This window comes from Lonchura striata, chromosome 1A (genome assembly GCF_050655825.1).
Source record: "Lonchura striata isolate lonStrDom1 chromosome 1A, ASM5065582v1, whole genome shotgun sequence".
Lineage (NCBI taxonomy): Eukaryota > Metazoa > Chordata > Aves > Passeriformes > Estrildidae > Lonchura > Lonchura striata.
In genome coordinates this window covers 40355969-40376976 of record NC_140741.1, presented here as the reverse complement: position 1 = coordinate 40376976, position 21008 = coordinate 40355969, and the positions used below count along the sequence as shown (strand labels likewise).

Here is a 21008-nt window from a genome sequence, read left to right as displayed (position 1 = left end):
TCAGATATAAGGCTATTTCAAGCAGTAAGAGAGAGAAATAGAATTGTAAGGAAACTTCAATCATAAATATGATGGAGTAAAAAGGGTTTCTCAAATTATTATATTTGAATGCAGAGCTGTTCAAATTAGATAATTAAAAATGATGGCATGATTCTGACAGCTCTCTGATCATTACTAATATTTCATTAAACAGATCCAATACTGTTTCAACATTTTTTCTAGTTTATTTCAATATAAATGATGTCAAAAGGCGGCTCAGACTCCTATTCTTTCCAATGTGGTTGAAAAATTCTTTAAAGATTCTTGCACTCAGAAATACTAAGTATTTGCATAAATATTCATTGTGCCTGAATTTGTTACATAAATCCTATTCCATAAGCAGAATGACTGAAGCTTTATCAATTCTAAATAAATTACATTTACAAATAATAGAGAAAATTAGCTAGAATGCATAAAATAAAATTTAACATAACTAAGACAAAAAGCAAACTCTCTATTGCTAAGAAATAGAGTAGCCTTAACTGAGAGCTTTTAGTCACATGATAGTAGCTATATGCATTGGTTTAAAATAGTCAAGCTAAATATTTTACTTTTCAAAATAATTAGGACAGCTATAGGGGACTTTTTATTCCCTATAGTGCAAATTCAGTTAGCCATGTTAATTTAATGGACAGTCAGGCCACACACTCTTATTAGCAAGGCTCCCCTTCAGCAGCTCCTGGAGTGAATTGTCATTCTCCACAGAAAAGCCAAAAAGCCACCATCCCACTTTGCATCTCACATTTAGTATGCTTTCATAGGGACAAGCATATTTACCCTTCGAGCTTTATTTATCATCAGTCATAACACATAATGTCCTATCTGCTTTATCCACCATAGATTTTTACAAGTTCAAGCTGTGCATTCATGCCATTTACTGACTTCATGCTCCATATGCAAAGTATTTTTTCTGATTGCAAACAGTTTCACCTATTTAATTTTTGTCAGTAGCAAGAGATAAATAATATGGAATGGCATTGATTGCATATTTGCATTACACATCCTGTTTAAACACAGGCTTCATTTCTTCTGTAATACCCAAGAGAGAACTAGAAATGTCACTGACCCCATAAGAGTCATGCCACTCTCCAAGGCTACATCTATATAGCAGAGTGGAGGTGCACTGGTGGCAGTGGTAGCAAAAAGATAACTCATCCCAGCCTTGACTGACTCTTTTGTCATCACTCTTCTCCTCACCTACATTAACTTTATGAGTGTAAGCACAGATAAGTGTTTTCTTGTTAAAATCACGCTTTCATATTGCCACCCTTCACTATCTCTTCTTGACTGTTCTATACTAAGAAAAACAGGGTTTGGTACTCTGCCATTGACATATTTGTCTTAAGCCTCTTTGAATGGCATTTTGGAGTCAGCAGGTATTTCAAGTCCTGGCAGAGCTATCTGTGGGAAGTGTGCCCTAGCTGTGTGCCTTATTGTGCAATTTAATGCAGAGATGTTCAGTGCACTGCTGGGAGCTGTTAAACTCTTCCCACCTCTTGTCTTAAAGGCTGCTCCATTTCAGGGAAATATGTAATCCTTGCACTAGATTACAGCTCGCATATGAAAGGTTCTCCAGATGGCAAGATCATCACTAAGATGACGTGCACTTTTAGGACATGTGGCATTCTTTGTTTGCTGTTATGTAAGTAATTCAAAATTACAGAAAGAGATCTGCTTCCTCTTTCGACTGTCCACTGAACCTCCCTCAGAAGATGACAGAGCAAATGAAGCAGCGGCACTCATGAGCTGCGGACATCTTGGTTTAAATATTTCCTTTATCAGCAGGAATTTGGCACTCCACTAGAAGTGTCATATTTCAGTCCAACTTACTGTCTAATGTAATTTTCTTATTTTCTGCTTTTGACTACTTGTATTCATTAACAGTAATTAAGAGAGAAATAATAATTCAGCCTAAAAAAATCATTAGAGGCCACATTCTACTGCTGTTAGTAATTGAATTTCCCTGTTGAGGGTTAACAGTTAAACTATTCCTATCTTATAGCTGAAAGGGATGATGATTGCCTTTGAAAATCAAATCAAAATAACTAATAAATCCAGCATATTCTGTTATTCTGTTCAATATCACTCTCTACTTTATAGTTTCCTAGCCACAGTCTACAGGTTTGTGCTGTTAAATGAAAATGTGGTTAAACAGATAGAAATGTTTTTCAGATATTTTATTCCAAGAATTTACAGTAATACAATCATAAAATCATAAAAACTGGCCTCTACAGTGATGCTAACTAAAAGCAATACACTCATTTGAAGCTTATGAATGTAAAACTTCTGTCAAACAAAAAAAAATAGGCTCATGTTCAACAAGATTTAGTTTTGAAAAGAAACACATTAAAAGTAAACATATTTTCAGGAAAAGTGTTAGGATAGGGACCTGGATGGACCAAAAGAGATGTTTTTGACAATATACTCAACCTACCTGTGTCACAGGTTTCCCAGGGAAGGAGGATAATAGGTTTTTTGCCCTTACACTGGATTGTACAGGTTAACTCATAAAGAACTTTATTCAGAGCCATTAAAGCAAATAGAAATCTCTCATTGACTTTAATGAGCTTTTGTTCAGGTCTTATACATGACAGCTGAAAGACTGCCATTGATTGCAAGCCCAAATTTTATAAAGGTCTTTCATATCCCCAGGAGGCATTTGGAAACGTAAATGTATAAATAAGAGCATTATAAGATTAAAATTTGCCTGTTTCACTTTTAAAATTGTGAGAAAGCTTCTCATTGCACATATGTACATCCAGGAATATATCAGTTATTCTATGCACTTATTAATAACTCTTTCTTAGGTACCCTCACATATTTGGATAACCATCTCTGCACTGCTGGGTGAAAGCTCTAAACATATAATCTACACAAAGTACATTTTATAATGTCTTTTCCCTTGATTTAGCCAGAATAATGGACACAGAATCTAAATTGTCACTTTGCTTTTATGTTGATATTATACTGACTATGCACACAAAGACAATACCTGATCTGGCATAAAGTTAACCCTTTAAAATTTTTAAGAAATTTGAAGCAGCAGAATAGTCTAATATTTCATCAATTCTTTATAATATCTCCTGAATTTCTGATCTAAGAAAGCAGAAGCATCGCCAGGAACATTACTTTTATATTTCCTATGCTGTTGAATTATAACCCATAGTATAAAGGTCCATCAAATAGGAAAATTATCAGAACTGAATACAAAAAGAAGAAACTTCAAAAAGTGGTGCTTTAATTATATTAGGTGTTCACTATCACATTTCTGTAGTATGCCAAATAAGAAATGCTAACCTAATGTTATAAAACTTGACTTCACTCAGAATTTAGAAACAGCAACAATTAATTTAACAGAAATCTCTATCCTAGTCCAGGCAACTGAAAAAAAAATCCCAAAACCTAGCAATATGTAATTTTTTACCCCTTAAATAAGAGTAAAATTTTACAAGTTCTATAGATGTTTATTGGCTTCTATTCAAAAGAGCTATTTTCACTCTTATGAAAGGCTGACACATTTCCAAACCTGAAACACATCGGTATTAAAGCAATAGTATCATCTGCTATTCAGTATTACACAAAGCATTTTTTAAAAGACAATATACAATAGCTATGAACTAATTAATTTAGCCCCATATTAAGAAAAGGTAATTAATATCTAAGTTTTAATCATATAGAAAGCTAATAGCATTTCTAATTCAGCACTAACCATAACCCTGTTATTTTTCCACTATCAGTTAAGGTATTAATTTTATCCAAAGACAAATTTAAGCAGAAAGGAAATAGTAAACCTTTAAAAATCTTCAGTTTAAACATTTTTACACTTCAGGAAAATATGTGTGTATTCTTTAAAAATACAATTTTAGTCTTGTAAAACCAAGCAATAACAAGATAATATTTATTTTATAACACTTTTATGAACTAAATAAACACAATTTAATCAGGCCAAATTTTGCAGTTTAGAAATTAATGTCTCTCCAAAGGTGCATCTAATTTAGAACTTGATTGGTATCATGGTTTATGCTTTATCAACCTAACCCACTAGGCCATTACACAGAGTTATTCTCCAAGAGAAAAAATTATTCTAACATCTGTTCTCAATCTGTTTTTCTATAATTTCCTTTTATGCCCCATGTAACTCATTAAGTTAATCTACAAAACATTACTGAGCCTATCTGCACTATAAATGCCTTTCTCTTATACGATTTCATGAAAGTAGAAGAAATGGTAGCCACAGTCCACTTAAGCCTCCCACTATTTCTACTGCATCTTTTGATCGAAGAAAACATAATTTTGAAAGTCAGAATTTAATTGTGACACACATGTCCTAGTGTGCCATCATTCAACCTAATATCTTAAGTGACCTATACACTAACAAAGTGAGAAAAACACTTCCATGTCTTACCATGTCTGTTCCTTACCACTGCTGCAGTCTTAGGAGAGAATTTTTTTTTCAAAAATTACATATGTTCTGAATGGCTTGAAAGAGTGATTTTAATACTGTAATTCATTTGTGCAAATAATCTCCAGAGTACAGAAGAGAAGTAGAAAATGTCCCAGTAACCCAAAATCTTACATGTGTAGGATAAAAATAACCTGGAGTCCAGTGTGTCCTTCTAAATACATTTCCATTTTCTTCTAATGACAAAAAAATCTATATTTTAATATTCTGAAGCTAGTTTCAAACATTGTGATCTCTTCTGTGCCTTCTGCTTGCATTCAGTGATTGCTGTTCTAATTCAATTTGAGAGGAAAATACCTATTTACAGCTGACTTGGCCATAATGTATTCATCAAAGCAATACAAAGGTCATTCTTCCTTCAGAAAGATAAAGAATTCACTGTCAAAACCTGTCCTGCTAGCTCTCAAAAGTGCCATTTCTGTAAGAAAAGTGATATGCTATCTGATGTTAGCTAACAATTGATGATTAATGTGAGGTCAAAGCCTAGTGAAGAGAATATACTAATATTTATAAACATCAGTGAATTGAGCAAAAATCTGAGGGTATTTAGATTTACACCAACCTTCTATCTTGCATGAAAGCTGCATGGTGCCTACCTTGAGGATTTCACCTTGTATGAATTTCTGTGTGAGCTGCTGTAAATCTGAAACCAATGTCCAACTGCTAAAGGTTCTTTATGCTCTGAGCCTACATTGGCAATATATTTATTTGTAAGTGAAAAGAAGATTAGAGGCTTTATGACTAAGATTTATGTTGTGAACAGAGAGTGACAGAGAAAAGCTTACTAAGGGAGGAAAGCAATACCTGCACAGGATAGATTGACTTAATTCTGCAGGAAAAAAACTCTAAAACTAGATGTTAGAAATATTAGAAAATAGTAGAAGGAAAAGAATAATGAAAAAACAGTAGGAAATACAAGCACATAAAAAGTGAGACTAACTAAAAGAAGACATCACCATTACATACTCCAAATCAGACACTTGACCTACTTTGTATTCTTTCCTGAGAACAAATTATTTCAATTTAATAATTGCACAAAACTTCAAGAAGCCAGATAAACTCATAAGGTCCTTCTTGTCATTAATTCAATTAGTCAGTGGGGTGACTTCCGTATGAAATAGACATGAAATGCGTAAGGGTAGAAAAATCCAATCTTGACAGCTTCCCTCTGATAAACACTGGGTTTTTAAATAACATTAGAAGAATATTCTCTCTGAAAAATAGAGAAAAATCCTACATGTGGAATAGAGCTAAAAGAGCTTGTATTTCCACAGCAGGTTACACAGTTTATGCAGCTATTTCCTGCATCCTAGATTAAGTTAAAACAAGAATAAGAATCTATACAAAGTGTAACAAAGACAAAATCAAACCCAAACTAGAATTCAGAGAAAGAATTGACTGTCCTCCTGATGTAAAGATACACACTTTTACCCATCAAGAAACAAATTTTACAGGTTACATTTTTTATCATGCAATATGCAAAGAAAATGTACATATTTACTTTGGGAAGAGTTTTGAAATATCTCTACTATTGTCCACTGACCAATTTACCTGTTAACACTTGTTAAGCATGGTTACAGTTCCCCAGTTCTTTATCCCAGCACTGGCACTAAAGAAAGACAAAGCTCCCAGGAGGGAATAATTCCAAATTATATCATCTGGCAAAGCGTCCTCAGGGAGCATCTGTCAGCTACAGGGAGCTGGCTCACCCTCTGACTACAATTCCAGCATATCACTCCAAATTTAAAATCTCTACCACATCTCCTTCCATGTGGGAAATTGAAAGAAGTCCTTTTTTTTAAATAGCTAAGAAAAAAACTCAATATCTGCTGACCAAGATATTTTATAAAGTTTAATAATTCTCGCAAAAATAATAAAACTACAATCACAATCAATTCATACTCGCCATGTTTCACATATGCACAGTTTTTCAGTTGCAAAGTGTGACATACAGAGAATTGACTTACAGGACCAAAAGCGTTGCTGTCAAAGCTGTGCCCATGGTGATCCCCTTCCACCCAAATATGACCATGTGGAACTTTCACATACTTCTTTTTGTATCCAATGGTTCTAAGCAGAATTGGAAAAAAAAATGTTAGTTTAAAAGATTTTTTAAACAAACAAAGAAACAAACAAAAAAACCCAACTTCCCAAAACCCCCAAATCCAGAACACAAACAAAAACCCCCAAACCCAAAAATGTTTTTTTTAGGAAAAATTCACATATTTCTGGGTTTGGAATTTGACTTTGCATACAACTCAGCATTAGCTAAAACCTGCCTGCATTGAAGTCCTTTGGACTTCAAGAGTGTTACCCAAGTCAAAATATATTAAAATTTTGTATGACCTGGTTGGACTATCAGGGCCTGTTTACTATATTGTTTTGTCAAGAATCACAACACAAGAAAGGAAGAGACTTTTCAGTTAAGTATAATTAACAGCACTTCTGTAGTAACAAAATTTTGAACCATCAGATTTTTATCTCAGGTAAATACCAGCAAACATTTATATGTTGCAGTCACATAATGATACAGTTTAAGACTGTTTTTCTTCATCAGAAATATACTGTTGTATCTGAACTGGCCTCAGATTCAGAGCATAGATTCCTGCAATTATTCTGTCCTGGGGGTAGGGTTCGTTCAGCTGTAACAAGCTAAACAGGATAAACTTTAAAAAAACCTTTAAGAGAAGGCCAAGTGATGAAGAAAAATGACATTGATGCCATCCTCTACAGAAAATCACACTGCTGCAGCATGTCCCAGTATTACAAATTGACAAACTACAGATTAGTACTAAAGCTGAGGTGCAGAGGATGCAGAATTCCTGTATTTAGTTCCCCAAGTAGCTGTCATTGTCACAATGACAATCTACCTTCTACCACACACTTTGCTTTCTTTCAGATGGGACCTGTTATTCTGCAATCATTCACGCAGAGATGTTGTCATGCTTTAGCCTCAGACAGCAATTGCCATGCACACTGAATTATTGCCAGGATGAAGAATTTACAGATGGGACTATGAATAGTGATATCTCTTATTTAGTTTTGAATAAACAAGCCTGTCCATGGACAGAAACAGACTTTTGATCTAGCTTGTTGCCTCCAGCTGCTCATTGCTTTTCACTGTCTGGAAGATATGCCCCCAGAGCAGAAGGCAGAAGGAGCACACTCTAAAATGAAAAAAAATTCAACTGGAGGGAGAAAACCATCTTCACCAAGAGATTCAGTCAAACTGTGCAACAGCACTCATCAGGGATATTCACCAGACAAAATGAAAAATACTGGGTTTGGGGAGATTTGTTTTGGACAAACTAATCAATAACCTGGAGGCCATGAAATATTAGATGAATAAGGAACCCTCAAAAGTTAATTTTATTAACTTTGACTATATTAGTCAAATAAAAATAATAATTATTTTATTTGCAAGTCACAAAATCTAACTAATCCTTTTTCAAACAGCTATTTTTTGGCAGCTAAAAGGATGAACATTCCAGTACTATATTCAAATGGAATTCTACATGTACTTTCATTGAAAGCCAAAACCATAATAGGCTATTTGCAGAAAAGAAAAAGACTGATCTTCTCTTTTTCTAGAACAGTTCCATATTATTACACATTATTCGAGACTAAATTCCTAAACCATTAGAAGCAGAAATGTAAAACTGTCCTAGCTGGTAAATATATGATTTCCTAAATACAATGAGTATGCTATAATTGTTCAATTATGCTAAAATAAGCCATTTATTATTATGCCAGTCCTTTCTCCTTTTTTTTCAAGAGATATGGCATACAGTTTGAACAATAAAATTATTTATGTTTTTAGATTTCATAATGCTCCACCTCATTGATAGTTTCTTTTACAAAGCATCATATATTTTACTAGTCAAATGCTTTAAAGTATAGGTTGAGATTTATTAATTCTGCTATTTGATTAGACACTTCTGAAAATTATTAAATAGATCTCTTCCATCAGTTATAAAGGCAAACAATAGCTCAAAAATATTTAATTTTCTCTTCCATTCACCCTCCTGAATACACAAGGGTATATTGTGATAAAGTTTTGTACCCTTACAGACTTCATGTACAAGACTGAATTTCACTTAGAAGGGTGAAAGGATTTAAAAGTCAATTCTGTTGGCATGTTTACCTCATAAATGTCAGGAACATAATACGGCAAAGGCCAATCAGTGACTAAATTTCAGACCTGACACAATTTCTTATCCTCAGATAATCTCCTCCTTTATCATGATTGGGAAATCACTAAGATGAGGGGGGAAAAGTTTTGTAATATGTACTTAGAAACAAAATTGGAGGAAAAAATTGGTCTGCATGGATAGGTGTTGCAAAGGTTTTCAGAGACCCTGTGAAAATCTAAGGGTTTAACACAGGTGTGTGGTGTGTTCTTTAAGGTCTAAGGCAAAAGGAGAAAAATTACAGAGTGCAGTAACTATAAATGGTTCTTTTTATTATTTCTAAAACATGGTAAATACATATTTCTTTTCTACTCCTGAGATAAGCATCATAAACCAGAATATTTTTCTACAATTATGCAAAAATAAAGTCTCTTGTAGTGATTAAAGAGGGATTATATACAAATTCTCATACTGTAAAATGCTAATTATTGTATACAAGTAGGTTTTACTTAGAGGAAACAGAATTAAAATTTACAATGTTAATAAACATATTATGAGAATAGGGAAGAAAAAAAGAAACGTAAAAGAAACAAAAACTAGTTCTAATTGTCTACTTTAGTAGATTGGAGTGACACTTTATGAATAAATCCCTGAAGTTCAGCAGTTAAATGTAAAACCTTCTGCCATTTCATCTATAGGTTATACAAATCATCAGATTTTGCCCACATATATGCTCAAGAGAAAAAAGTTATATTGTAAAAAATAAGTGCCCACATACCTGTGAACAGAAGAGAGGCAAGAAAATCTATTTTCCTAACACTATTGCTTCAAAATGCTTCTGTAGTATTTGCATGGAGCAGTTATCTGGGGACTTTTTATTCTTTCTAGCAATATTATTGCAAACACTGTCCTGTGGAACACTCTGGAATTTGAAAACAGACTTCTATTCAAGATTTTTGCTGCATGCATTAATAACAAATCATAGCAAAGGCTCATGTTACAGTGAGTTTCATCATCCTTTTCTTCATATTGGTTTTAATTTTTAAAATAATTTAATTGTTGAGTTACTCCACAATACAGCAATAAAGTATTCCTGCAAACAAACCAGACTGCAGGCTTTAAAAAGCCATCTTTGGTACACAATGGTAGGTTATTTTTAGTTACTCTTGAAAAGACTGTGTTGATACTTTTAAAATAAAAAATGCACAAACTTGGTTTTCTTTCCTAAGAAGAGAACCCAAATTGATTCATAGTCAAAGTTAGTCATTGTCCCTCACTTCCATGAATCCTGCAGAAATTTTAATTTCTGACCTAAATTGCACAGAAAAGACTATATGTGTGTGCTGCAGTGGCAATAAAAAACTCCTGATATAAATGTACAAACTACCATTTATTTGTTTCACTAGTTAAACATTTCAGCTGGGCATGATGAAATAAAACTGTTCTCCATAATTTCATTCAATGATACAAGGCCAAATTACCAACACAAACATTTTTGAAAAATGTTGACTCCACCTTTTTTCTTAAGGATAGCCTTGCAGACTACTGCTATCACATTTGGGGTTTAGATCTATGTAAATGAATAACAGTTTTAAATGTAATGATCAATAGTTCAGTGCAAAATAAATACAATTCAAAGTGAAAAAATACTTTGCAATGCTTCTAGTACTATTCAACAATGGCTGCAAAAAGAAAAATCCTCAAGGCAAATATCAATTTAAAAACACTACTAGCTCATTGGGAATTTTACATCAATTCCTTCTGAAAGGTCTTTGCTACAAAGGAATTTCAGTCAATAATATATTTTGAAAGCAATACAAACTTCTATTTTTCTGTTCTTAGTTGAGCATCCTTAGACTAATTTCTCTGACTGGCTGTAACCATGACCTCCGTTAGGTATCACACATGAAGTGTTAAATTAAATTTAGAAGATATCTGGATGAATCCTTAAGAGAAAAATTGCTATAAGTAATAATTAACTTAGTATTTGTTAATTTCATATCTAGTTCATTATCATGAGTTATAATTACTGAACAATCTCTTAAACTTCATAAAGCCTCTACTAATGAAGAGTAGTCTTTCACTTTCTTAAATTTACTATCTTATAATAAAAAATAACAAATATTTAACACCTCTTATTCTTCCCATTTAAATTGTTAGCTTTAGCAATACTACAGGCAAAGACATCAAATTACCCAGATTTTGATATATAGAATCCAAACATCTGTTAAAAACCATACTGAGCAAAAATAATAATTTCAGGTTTTACTAAAGTCTTCAACACATTAGTAAAAATCACCTAAGCTGCTGTTGCTCAAACTGTAGTTGAAGTCCCATTGGCTTAAGAACAGGGTCTACCAGAGTTGCAGTTATTTTCTTGTTCAGAACATAATGGAATTGCATTTATCTTTTTAGACATTTTTACAGAAGTTGGTCTGAAATTCTGATTTACTTTTTTCTTACATATGAGGTACATTTTGAACCTTTGCAAAGTTGTTTTTTTTTTCTCCACAATTTAATAGCTAACAGATGTACTTATAGCTATCCTTGGCTGAGAAATAATTTCAATCTTGACAGTCAAAAATGAGCTCTATATGGTATTCTAACCACCTGCCCACAAGGAAGAAAAATCTGCTTTTTTAGGATGCAGTAGCAGTGCCAAAGCAAGCAACTTGGCTCAGCTAAGCTGGATGAGGAATGATTGCCTTCAGTTTGATTTGACCTTGAGAAATCCAAAGGTCTCAGCAATCTGCATATCTCTGGGAGTCAACAGAGAACAAACACTGTAGATAATGTCCTGATTGCAGAGGAGATAAAACCAAAGTACAAACTCTTTTTATTTGCTACCCCTTTTTAGGTAGTTTCTATCATACTTAAGAACAACTTTCTCCAAGCAACATGAATTGCTGTACATGTTTATTGGGTTTGCGTGGCCAGGTTTTGGTAGCAGGCTCTGTGGGAAGTTGTCACAAGCCTCATCCATATCCAAAAAGGTCAATGCTGGCCAGCTCCAAGATGGACCCACTGCTGGCCATGGCCAAGCCCATCTGCAATAGTGATGGGGCCTGTGGGATAACAGAGTAAGTGGGGAAAGTTGCTGTGCAATAGTAATTTCACCAAGAGAGTGATAATATAAGTTAGCTCTGCACACACCATGGTCAGTGACAAAGGAGGAGGAGGCGCTCCAGGTACCAGAGCAGCAATTCCCTTCCAGATCCTGCTGCAACCCTGGTGAGTCAGGCAGGTTCATGGTGTAGCAAAGTTCCACTTGAAGCCCACAGAGGACCCCACATTGGATCAAGGAGATGCTTGGAGGAAGCTGTGACACCAAGGGAAGCCCACTCTGGAGCAGACTCCTGAAGTCATGTGGCCCCATGGAGAGAGGAGTCCATGCTGGAGTAGGTTTTCCTGCAAAACTTGTTATTCCACAGAGGACTCACACTAGACCAGTCTGTTCCTGAAGGACTCCATCGAGTGGAAGGGACCCATGCTGGAGTCCATGAACTGCAAAGTGTGAGAAGGGGTCACGTTGGAAAAGTTCATGTTGGAAACTGTCCCATCAGAGAAACACCAAGATCAAACAGAAGAAGAGTGTGAGGAGTCCTGTCCCTGAGGGGAAAGGAGCAGCTAGATGTGATGAAATTATTACAACACCCATTCCATGTTCCCCTACACCACTGTAAGGAAGAGGGAGAAAAAATTGAAAGTAAAGTTGAGTCAAAGAAGAAGGGAATGGTGAAAGAAGGTGTTTTAAAGATTTTGGGTTTATTTACCATTATCCTACCAGGATTTGCTTGGCAATAAAATACACTAAATTCCCCAAGCTGAGTCCATGTTGCCCAAGATGGTAATTGGTGAATTATCTCTGCTTGCCCTTATCCCCACCCACAGGATTTTGTTCCACTTTTTCTCTTATGTCCAGCTGAGAAGGAGAGTGATAAGCAGCTTTGGTGGGCACCTGGCATTCAGCCAGGGTCAACACACCATAATGTGGAATTTTTTTCCACATACATCCATCTTAATCAAATTCACAGAATGACCAAATGCTAAGATATTCAATTTCAAGTGACACCCAGATCCCAAAACATGAACCTTACTGCAATATAACATGTAAGTTTTATTAGTATCACTGCAGGGAATCTTCACATGACACTAAACACCTTCCAGCTCCTAAGACATCTCCTTTTTCACTTCCAACACACACATACAGCCATCTGTGCCTTTCTACTTTAACTCTTCCCTTACACATACATAAAAACATAAAGGCAACATTATTTATGTGAAGCAACTAATTTTTTTTTTTTCTGAAGAACACCTACAGACTATGCGTGAGAGTAAGAAAATAGGTTAGGGAATATTCTTCAGTTGTGTGCAGCTATTAACTTTTGCCTCAGAGCTGAAATCTGTTCTCCATATAACCTGCAGATCCACCAGTTATTTAGAGGCCTGACTGTAAAAAATGCATCCAAACTCAGAACCTGTAAAGTGCTGGAAGATTCCTAATGTTTCAGGTATTGCTTCCTATGCACTGCCAGACCTGCTTATATTGAAAAGGGAACCCATAAAGGAAGATACATGTAAATGACAGAGATGAAACAATCTGAAACAAAAGAATCTCAATCAGTGATATTAGGAATAGTCATTATGGAGGCAGTGATTCCATCTGCCTATAATTGGGCAAATTTTTTGATTATGCAAAGTCTATTTTATTTTTTGTCATTAAATATTTTGAAGTCTCAGGAAAAATGAATACTAATTTATTGGTTTCCTCATTTGGAACAGAATTATGATTACAAAAACACCCCCTTTGTAATAAATAAGCAAAGCATTTAAAGCAAGCTGAACTACAAATGCTATCCCTTTTTTCCCAGCTTAAGCATTCCTACCCAAGTGCACCAGTGCAGGTTCCTGTAACTCAACAATGCTACAAATAAGTTGAAATCTGATATCAAAAGTACAGAAGATGTTTGTTATTCTTCTTCATTAATTAGATAATTTCTCACAAAGCATGACATTCTTAAAAAACATAGTGATTTACCCATTACTTGCTTCACCAGCATCAGCAAAATGCAGTTAACAACTTTTAAAACACATGATATTCAGGAAAATTACTGGATTTTTGCATATTTATCTAAAATGATAATATGATTAAAAGGACAAAGAATAAGCCAGCTCATCTACTAGAGAGATTAGACTCATTTCAAGCCTGACACTCCCTTGTTAACACCCCATTTGTATGAGAGAGGACAATTAACAAGAAAGAGATCGGAAATAATTATAAGAGTGAAAAGATATGAGATCATTGCTTTTGAGAATCACAAAATTTATGGCATCATTGCTATGAGCAAAAGTAACTTTCATAGATCAATTTACCAGAAAAGGATGCTAATCATACTTCTGAATCCAGATATATTTGACCAAAACATACCAAAGACTTAGAAGGAGCAATTAATGTCTCTTAACTCCTTTAATATCAAATAATTTCCCAGATAATTGCTCAAGTTTATGTTCAAGGCATATGTCAATGCAATTCATTTTTCTGTTGTTTCTTTCTTCCTTTCTTTCCTGAATTTTCAAAATATCCTGAAAATATTCTGAGGCTTTTTAATGAGGAAGCAGCTATGGAGCTGCTGCTGTTCTGTATGATCAATACACATGATAAAATAAATTCTTTACCTCAATGCTCTTTACCTTCATGTATCTCTTTCTGGAGAAGATTTTCATTATTTTTATCATTCACTAAGAATTTTTCCCAAAGCTATAATTTAATTTGATCTTGGATGATAATATGAGTTGATAGCATTTCTAGGGTTTCTTTTCCTGTGCTTTAAAGATATAATGTATATCTAGGGCCTAGGCTTTGCTGCTCTTGATACCCTTACCAATATGTAGGTATTTGTATCACAAAGGTCTGTAACCCTGGTGCTGGAAAGCATTCTGTAAGCTGATTCAAAAAAACTACAGCTGCCAAAAGCTCTTTTCTATATCTTGTGAACTGTAGAGTTCTAGAGGCAATATATACCAGCAATGCCAGGGGATCTGGATTTAGGGAAATAATTTCTCCTTAGTAAAATTTATTTGCATTCATTTGCAGTAACTTTTTATGATTCCCATTTCCAGACTCACATTGTTTTTCTGTATTTTTTTTTCAATTCATACTACCTCCCTCCAGGAACTGTAAAAGGCCACTGCAGATCCCCATGCCCACAATATTCAGCAGCACAGGAATTTCCCTCTCCTCCTGAGAGTTTTGCTTACCTAGTCAGGAGGCATGAAGCATTTAATATTGTTTGTCCCAGCAATGCAGAACTAATTTGCTCCCACTGCTAAGAAAGATCAACTAACAGCAGCTTCCCTTGAAGAGACGACTATCATTTCTCCTGTAACATCTGTGAATAGTTTTCTTCTTGGGCCTTCTACCCTATACCCTTTAGATTGTGTGCCACTTTCTTTTCCCTGCATGTGTTTCATCTGTTCTAGCTTTAGCAGCATTCTTATTTTATGATCCTTTCCACAGCAGGTCTCCTCAACCCATTCTGGAATATACAGATTTGGGGAATTTTAATGAAACTATGACTTCTGCAAACCTGTTTTTGTTTTGTGGGGTTTTTTTTGGCTTTTTTTTTTTTTCCAGATTGATTAAACCTAAAACAAAATACAGCAAAGTTGGTACTATGGGGAATCTGTTCAAGGACCATATTGCTTTCAAGGTCCATATATAATTTATATTACTATGTCTAACTATATTGAGAGCATTATTTAAAATAAGTATTAGAAAATTCTATATTTAGAATCAATATGTATTTTTCAATTTATTTGACAGTGGATACTATCTAAAGATGACTAGATGTATGTGAATAGAAATTACTACACACTTTCACACAAATCTGTCACTCCCATTTGGAATATTGAAACTACTTCAGTCTTTTGCTCACTATATTCTCTTAATCAGAAGAACTATAATCCTTTTCAGGGTAAAATTTGCAACAAATACTAAACAGTCATTTTGTGTTGAAAAACAGAGCAATACTTATCAGTTGCATAACTTTCATTTAGATGTGTAACCAGTTTATTGATTCAGAAGAAAGAAAACATACAATATCTCATTTTTCTCTATAAATCTTTCACTTGCGAATCTGTCTGATTCCAACCGCCAACACTGTGCCCTTTCAAGTTAAGAATATGAAAATTATTCACTTTGGTTCTTTTTATAAAAATCCCATTAACCACATAACTGTATAATTTCATTACCTTCTCACATTCTCTACTAGATTATATTGATAATTAACATGACAGGTCTTTGCTAATATCATTAGCAGATATTAACAGTATCATATTATATCATATATTAGGTGTGAATAATTTGTTAGATTCATTATCATTAACTTCATAATTTTACCAAGGTAAAAACTTACTAGCTATTCCAGGTCAACTAAGTGAATTAACAAACCCTGACATCACTGTCAAATTGGAAACTGTACCTGTAGTAATGAGAGGACACATATAGCCCAAAGAGGTACTGCAATCAAAAATATTAATTCCTGCAACCTACACCCTTTTTTATTAATAATGAATTCACTGAGAACATTTTAGGGTTTGGCACATTTTAAGGAATCAAAGACAATGGTTTTGAAGTGAATTTCAACTGTTAAGATTTATGGTACTACTAAGATGAAAATTTCACCTGATGTATAATGGTTTATATTTTCTCTCTTGCTGCAATACATATAGAAATGCTCCTCTCAGTAATGCCTTTGACAGCCTAAGAAAAAAGATGATCAAACTTTTTTCTAGATTTTAACTTGTGGATTTTAAAATTTGACTTAGCAGCATAACTCTAGCCTGAAGAATCTGCAATTATTAAACACAGCTCTCTCTAAAATTCTTCCTCTTTGAACTCACTTTTTCTACTCACCCAAATCCTCTCCCTTAGCAGTTCTTCTGCCATTACTTCTGTGACAGAAACTATTACAGGAGAGGCTGAGGCTGACCTTTGGTTACCTATTCTGTGTATTTACTCAGCCTCAGAGTGGAGGTTGCTGGCCAGGCCAGTCTTCCAACAAATAGGCTCTGCTAGAGGAGGAAGAGGTGAGCAGGAGCAGAAGAGAAAACAAAAGGTTTTAAAATTCTTTGCATCTCAGAAGGGAAAATCACAGCATCTACCACCGTGGACAACCCTGTTGGCCTGTTCCTCTCCTAAGGAAATTCTGAATGAAAAATAATGCTCTTATTTTCAAAAAATGGTGGCAGAGGTGGTCATAGCAGCACTGCCACCTCATCACTGTTACAGCTTACTGGGCTAGACTCTTGAAGACCTGTGACTGCTAAAAGAGTCTGACAATTCCTCTCCCTAGGTCCAATGGTAAGAAATAATTCCCCTGCCACACATTTCTCACAAAGGAGCTAATTGGTATGCTTTCTTTATTGCTTAGGACTAATCAAAGGTATTACAATTTTCTAATCTGCTTTAGGCAGCATATGCAAAATGAGGAACCCTTAGTGCAATGAGTGTTTTCAAGGTGTTTTGTTTGGATTTTTTTTTAATTTAGGGAAGGGGGAGAGTTATTATTCTTTGTAGAGTGAAAGCCTGAAACTTCACATCTCCTTCTATTAATGTTTGGTAGGGAATAATATTTAAAAATGCCATTTATTACTTTTTCTTTAGAAGTGTACTTTCTTTTTTAAAGAACACTACTGTCAAAAAGATAATTGAGAAGCTTACAAGTAAGGAATAAAAAATATTAACCATGTATGGAAAAATGAATTACTATTTTTACAATACAAGTTATGATTATGAGTTTAAAAACTCAAAAATATTTCAGTGCAATAAAAAATCTTTTGTATGTTTCATACGTCTTCTGTTAAAAGATATGAGCATATATATGTAGAAGACTGCAGATACCTACTTTTGAACTGGTGGTGGTCTTTCAGATTGAACTTTCAAATCACATAAATAAACAATTGCAATTTGAAAATTTGAAGCAAGCAGCAAAAACGAAATTTTTTTTGTGTTATTTGATGCATATCTAAACATAGATGCTATTTTTTCTTGGTGTATGAGATAATGTTACGTTATATCCAAAAATCACTGCTCATCATTAATCTTTTATGAAGATTGTAAGAAATGCCTTATTTCTGTGTCTGAGCAGCAGTCTATAGAGGCCAATAATCTGTCTTCAGACAACTGGAAAAGCACACAGTGCCCAGGTAAAACACATGAGCTCTCTCCGTGAGCATAGAGTTTAATCTATCAGAGATGTTTGATTATACACTGTTGTCTGTTTGTTTTAGTATCTGCTCACTGATCTGTTCTCCATGAATTTGTCTAAACAATTTTTATATTTGCTCACAATGTCTGCCTTGAAAGCATCCTGGGGCAACAAATTCCAGAAGTTAACTATCTGCTGCACAAAGACTTTCTTCTGTCTTTTATAGATCAATCTCTTACATAAAATGCCTCTGCTTCTGAACTGCAGGATTTCATTAATTGTTCAGCTGGCCCATCAGCATGGTTTTTGTTGTTTTTAACCTCTTTCTATGTCCATCTTTAAAATCACGTCTCAAGAAGCAAGAACTGACTGCATCATTTAGGGGTATTATACTCCTACGCTGTTAAGGTAGCTCTATATTTTGAATATTTTCTTAGTTTTTCATCTTTGGAATTACACATTTAGATCAATGGATATCTAATAAAGAGAAAGCCTTAATTTAGGAAAAGTCTAATACTTTTCAGAGCAGCTTTCTGTTTGCCACATGAGCTTATAAATAAACATTTTTTTCTGGAAGAGCTCAGTTACCTGCAGCCCAGTGCTGGGAAATAGCAAAGAAATGTCTCATGGAACCTAAAAAGATTTTCATAGGTAATCTTTGCTCTTAGGAGTAGATGTTAATACCGGGTTTTATTTCTCAAATTAACAAAATTTCATATTTTTTTGTTAAAAATAAAAGCCTGCAAAGCAGTAAAATTTTCAAACCAAAGATCTTCAAAAAGATAATCTGAATAACCTGCAAAAGAAAAGGGCACTACTGTCATTAATACTTCCACTGTATTCAATAACCTCACATCACTGAGTCAATTGATATTTCATTAAATTGTATTTTTCACATTCTCCTTCTCAAATGTGTTTTCCCATTTAATGTTACTGAACCAAGAAAATGTTAATTCAATTATTGAATTATTGAAATTATTGTAATTATTGAAAAAGCCCTCAGAATTATTATTTGATCATTTAAAATATTAACAGAATATCCAATTCTGCATCTGGCAATAACAGTAACTTCCTCGTATTAGCAGGAACACAAGTATGCTGAAGAGCCTACTGAGTCTTGTAGTGTTAAGAAATTCTTGTCAAGAACGGAATTTTTGTATTTCTTCTTTTAAGACACCAAATGCCACAAAGGAAGCATTTTTGACTTTGCTTTACAATCTTACATCATGAGATGGAAAAAATAGATATTTTTGTATAGCAACAGAAAATCCCAGCATGCTGGTATTTCTAGAAAGAAAAGTGTTATCAGCATGATCAGATGGTGCTAAATAACTGAGAGTACAATGACAGGAAGCCTCCTAGTCAAAATAGTCTGAGACAGATACAAACTTCAAATTCTTATTTATAAACAGCAGAAAATAAGAAAAATATCAATAAAAGTCAAAAATATTTCTACTAATGATGGCCAGAAAAAAGATATAAATTTAGGAACGAAACACAACAAAGTATAGGTTGCTAAATGTATTTTGAAATAACAAATATCAGGTTCCACCTGCTTTAACAAAGTGTAAGGCTCAGTAATTCAGACAAAAGCTGAATCTGAGGTGTGAGAAAGAAGAAAAATTGATAAACATTAAATGTATCACTACTTGAATATTACTCTGAAAATTTTCATTGCATTGTGTCAGTACACATTTTACAGTTCAAATTTTACAGGTATCATGAAAAGCAAAAGGATCAAGAATAAGACTTCAGCCTAATGTCTTATAGAATTAAACTCCTTAAAGATTAAAAATTTCAATTCCAGACTATTAAGTCAGTTCTCATAGTCTGGTGACTCAAACCAACAGAAATTGTTTGCATGTTTTCACAGAACTTTGCAATGTTGTTCTAACCAAAACAAAGTTCCTCGCAGGCTTGTCATTTTGTTTTTGAAAGAACATAATATAGCTATATGTAAGTTCCACATACAAGACTTTACACCCATATAGAGAAGCCAGTAAAAGGCAAAGAAGATTTACCATGACTATCCACATTTATTAGAATAATTTGTAATGAAGATTAATGGTTTGTGTGAGGCTGTTCAACAAAACTCAGATTTCCTAAGTGACAGAAAAGGCCCTGTATTCATTATTTGACCACTTGTGTGGCTTTATTTGTAAGGATTGGTTTTAACTGCAATTATTGTCTTAATTTTTTCTGAGCAATTGTGGCTACTCTAGTACATGAAAAGAAAATTTGTGTACATTGTTCTAATAACTTAGGCATACAAGACCCAGTCCCATCTCCTCATGTTTGTTTTTCAACACTAGAAAAAAACAACAATTTTTTCTGAACCAGGGGCAATGGGTCACAAAGAGAAAAACAAAAATACTGATATTAACATGTTTCTGCCAGCTTCTTCCTTCAAGTCCATAGATGAGTGGATTTGCAGGGGTTTTCCCCACAGGAATGAAGGTACATCACAACAGAGAAGAAGGTAGAATAAAATAACATAATTTTGGTGTCACACACACCAGGTCAGTCACAACTATCAGCAGCAAGAGCTTCTATCTCAGATGTTGGACCTTGCTCACCTCTTCAGTGGCCAGACAGAGATGTATTGTGGCCACGGGGAGTGTGTCTGTGTGAAGGATAAAGTACTGGCATATAGCAGAGAAGCAATCAAAGCTCTGCAAATTTGCTGGAGTGTAGAACTGGGCTGAAGAGACTCCTACTGCAGTTGCCATGCTTCAAAACACACATACTTCCCAACTGTGCAAGGGGAGCCAAGGGAGCCAACTTTCCCTGCCTTTCTTTCAGATGAGCTGCTCCAGCACAATTCCCCATCAGTCATAATCTGTCACTTCTGCTGAGCATTAAGATTGTAATTAATTCCTCATGCCCAGCTATGCAAGGAAGCGGTACTGTATAATCCTCAGCAAGTCGTTCTTTCTGTCACAGCAGAGAATCTTTACAAGAGAAAGAGGAATAATCTGACAGACATGTGGCAGCTCAAAAAACCCTTCAAAAATTTGATTCAAAGCAAAAAACGCACACATGAATTTCTTGAGAGGATGACTTCAGAGCTCTATTATATTTCACCAGGCCTTGAGAAAGACCAAGTGGGGAAATGTTGCATAGGAAAGCAAGAGTCACTGCCAGGCAATTCCCAGGTCTTCCTATTCA

At 34.5% G+C, this 21008-nt stretch overlaps 1 protein-coding gene across 3 annotated transcripts in view; it reads right to left on the bottom strand.

Annotated features, from left to right (window-relative positions):
• IMMP2L (inner mitochondrial membrane peptidase subunit 2) overlaps nucleotides 1–21008 on the bottom strand; it is a 405909-nt gene that overhangs the window by 86827 nt on the left and 298074 nt on the right. For all 3 annotated transcript variants that reach the window (XM_021545266.4, XM_085568335.1, XM_085568334.1), the window contains one exon: nucleotides 6469–6571. In XM_021545266.4, coding sequence (XP_021400941.1) covers nucleotides 6469–6571 — 103 coding nt within the window. The remainder of the gene's footprint in view (nucleotides 1–6468; nucleotides 6572–21008) is intronic.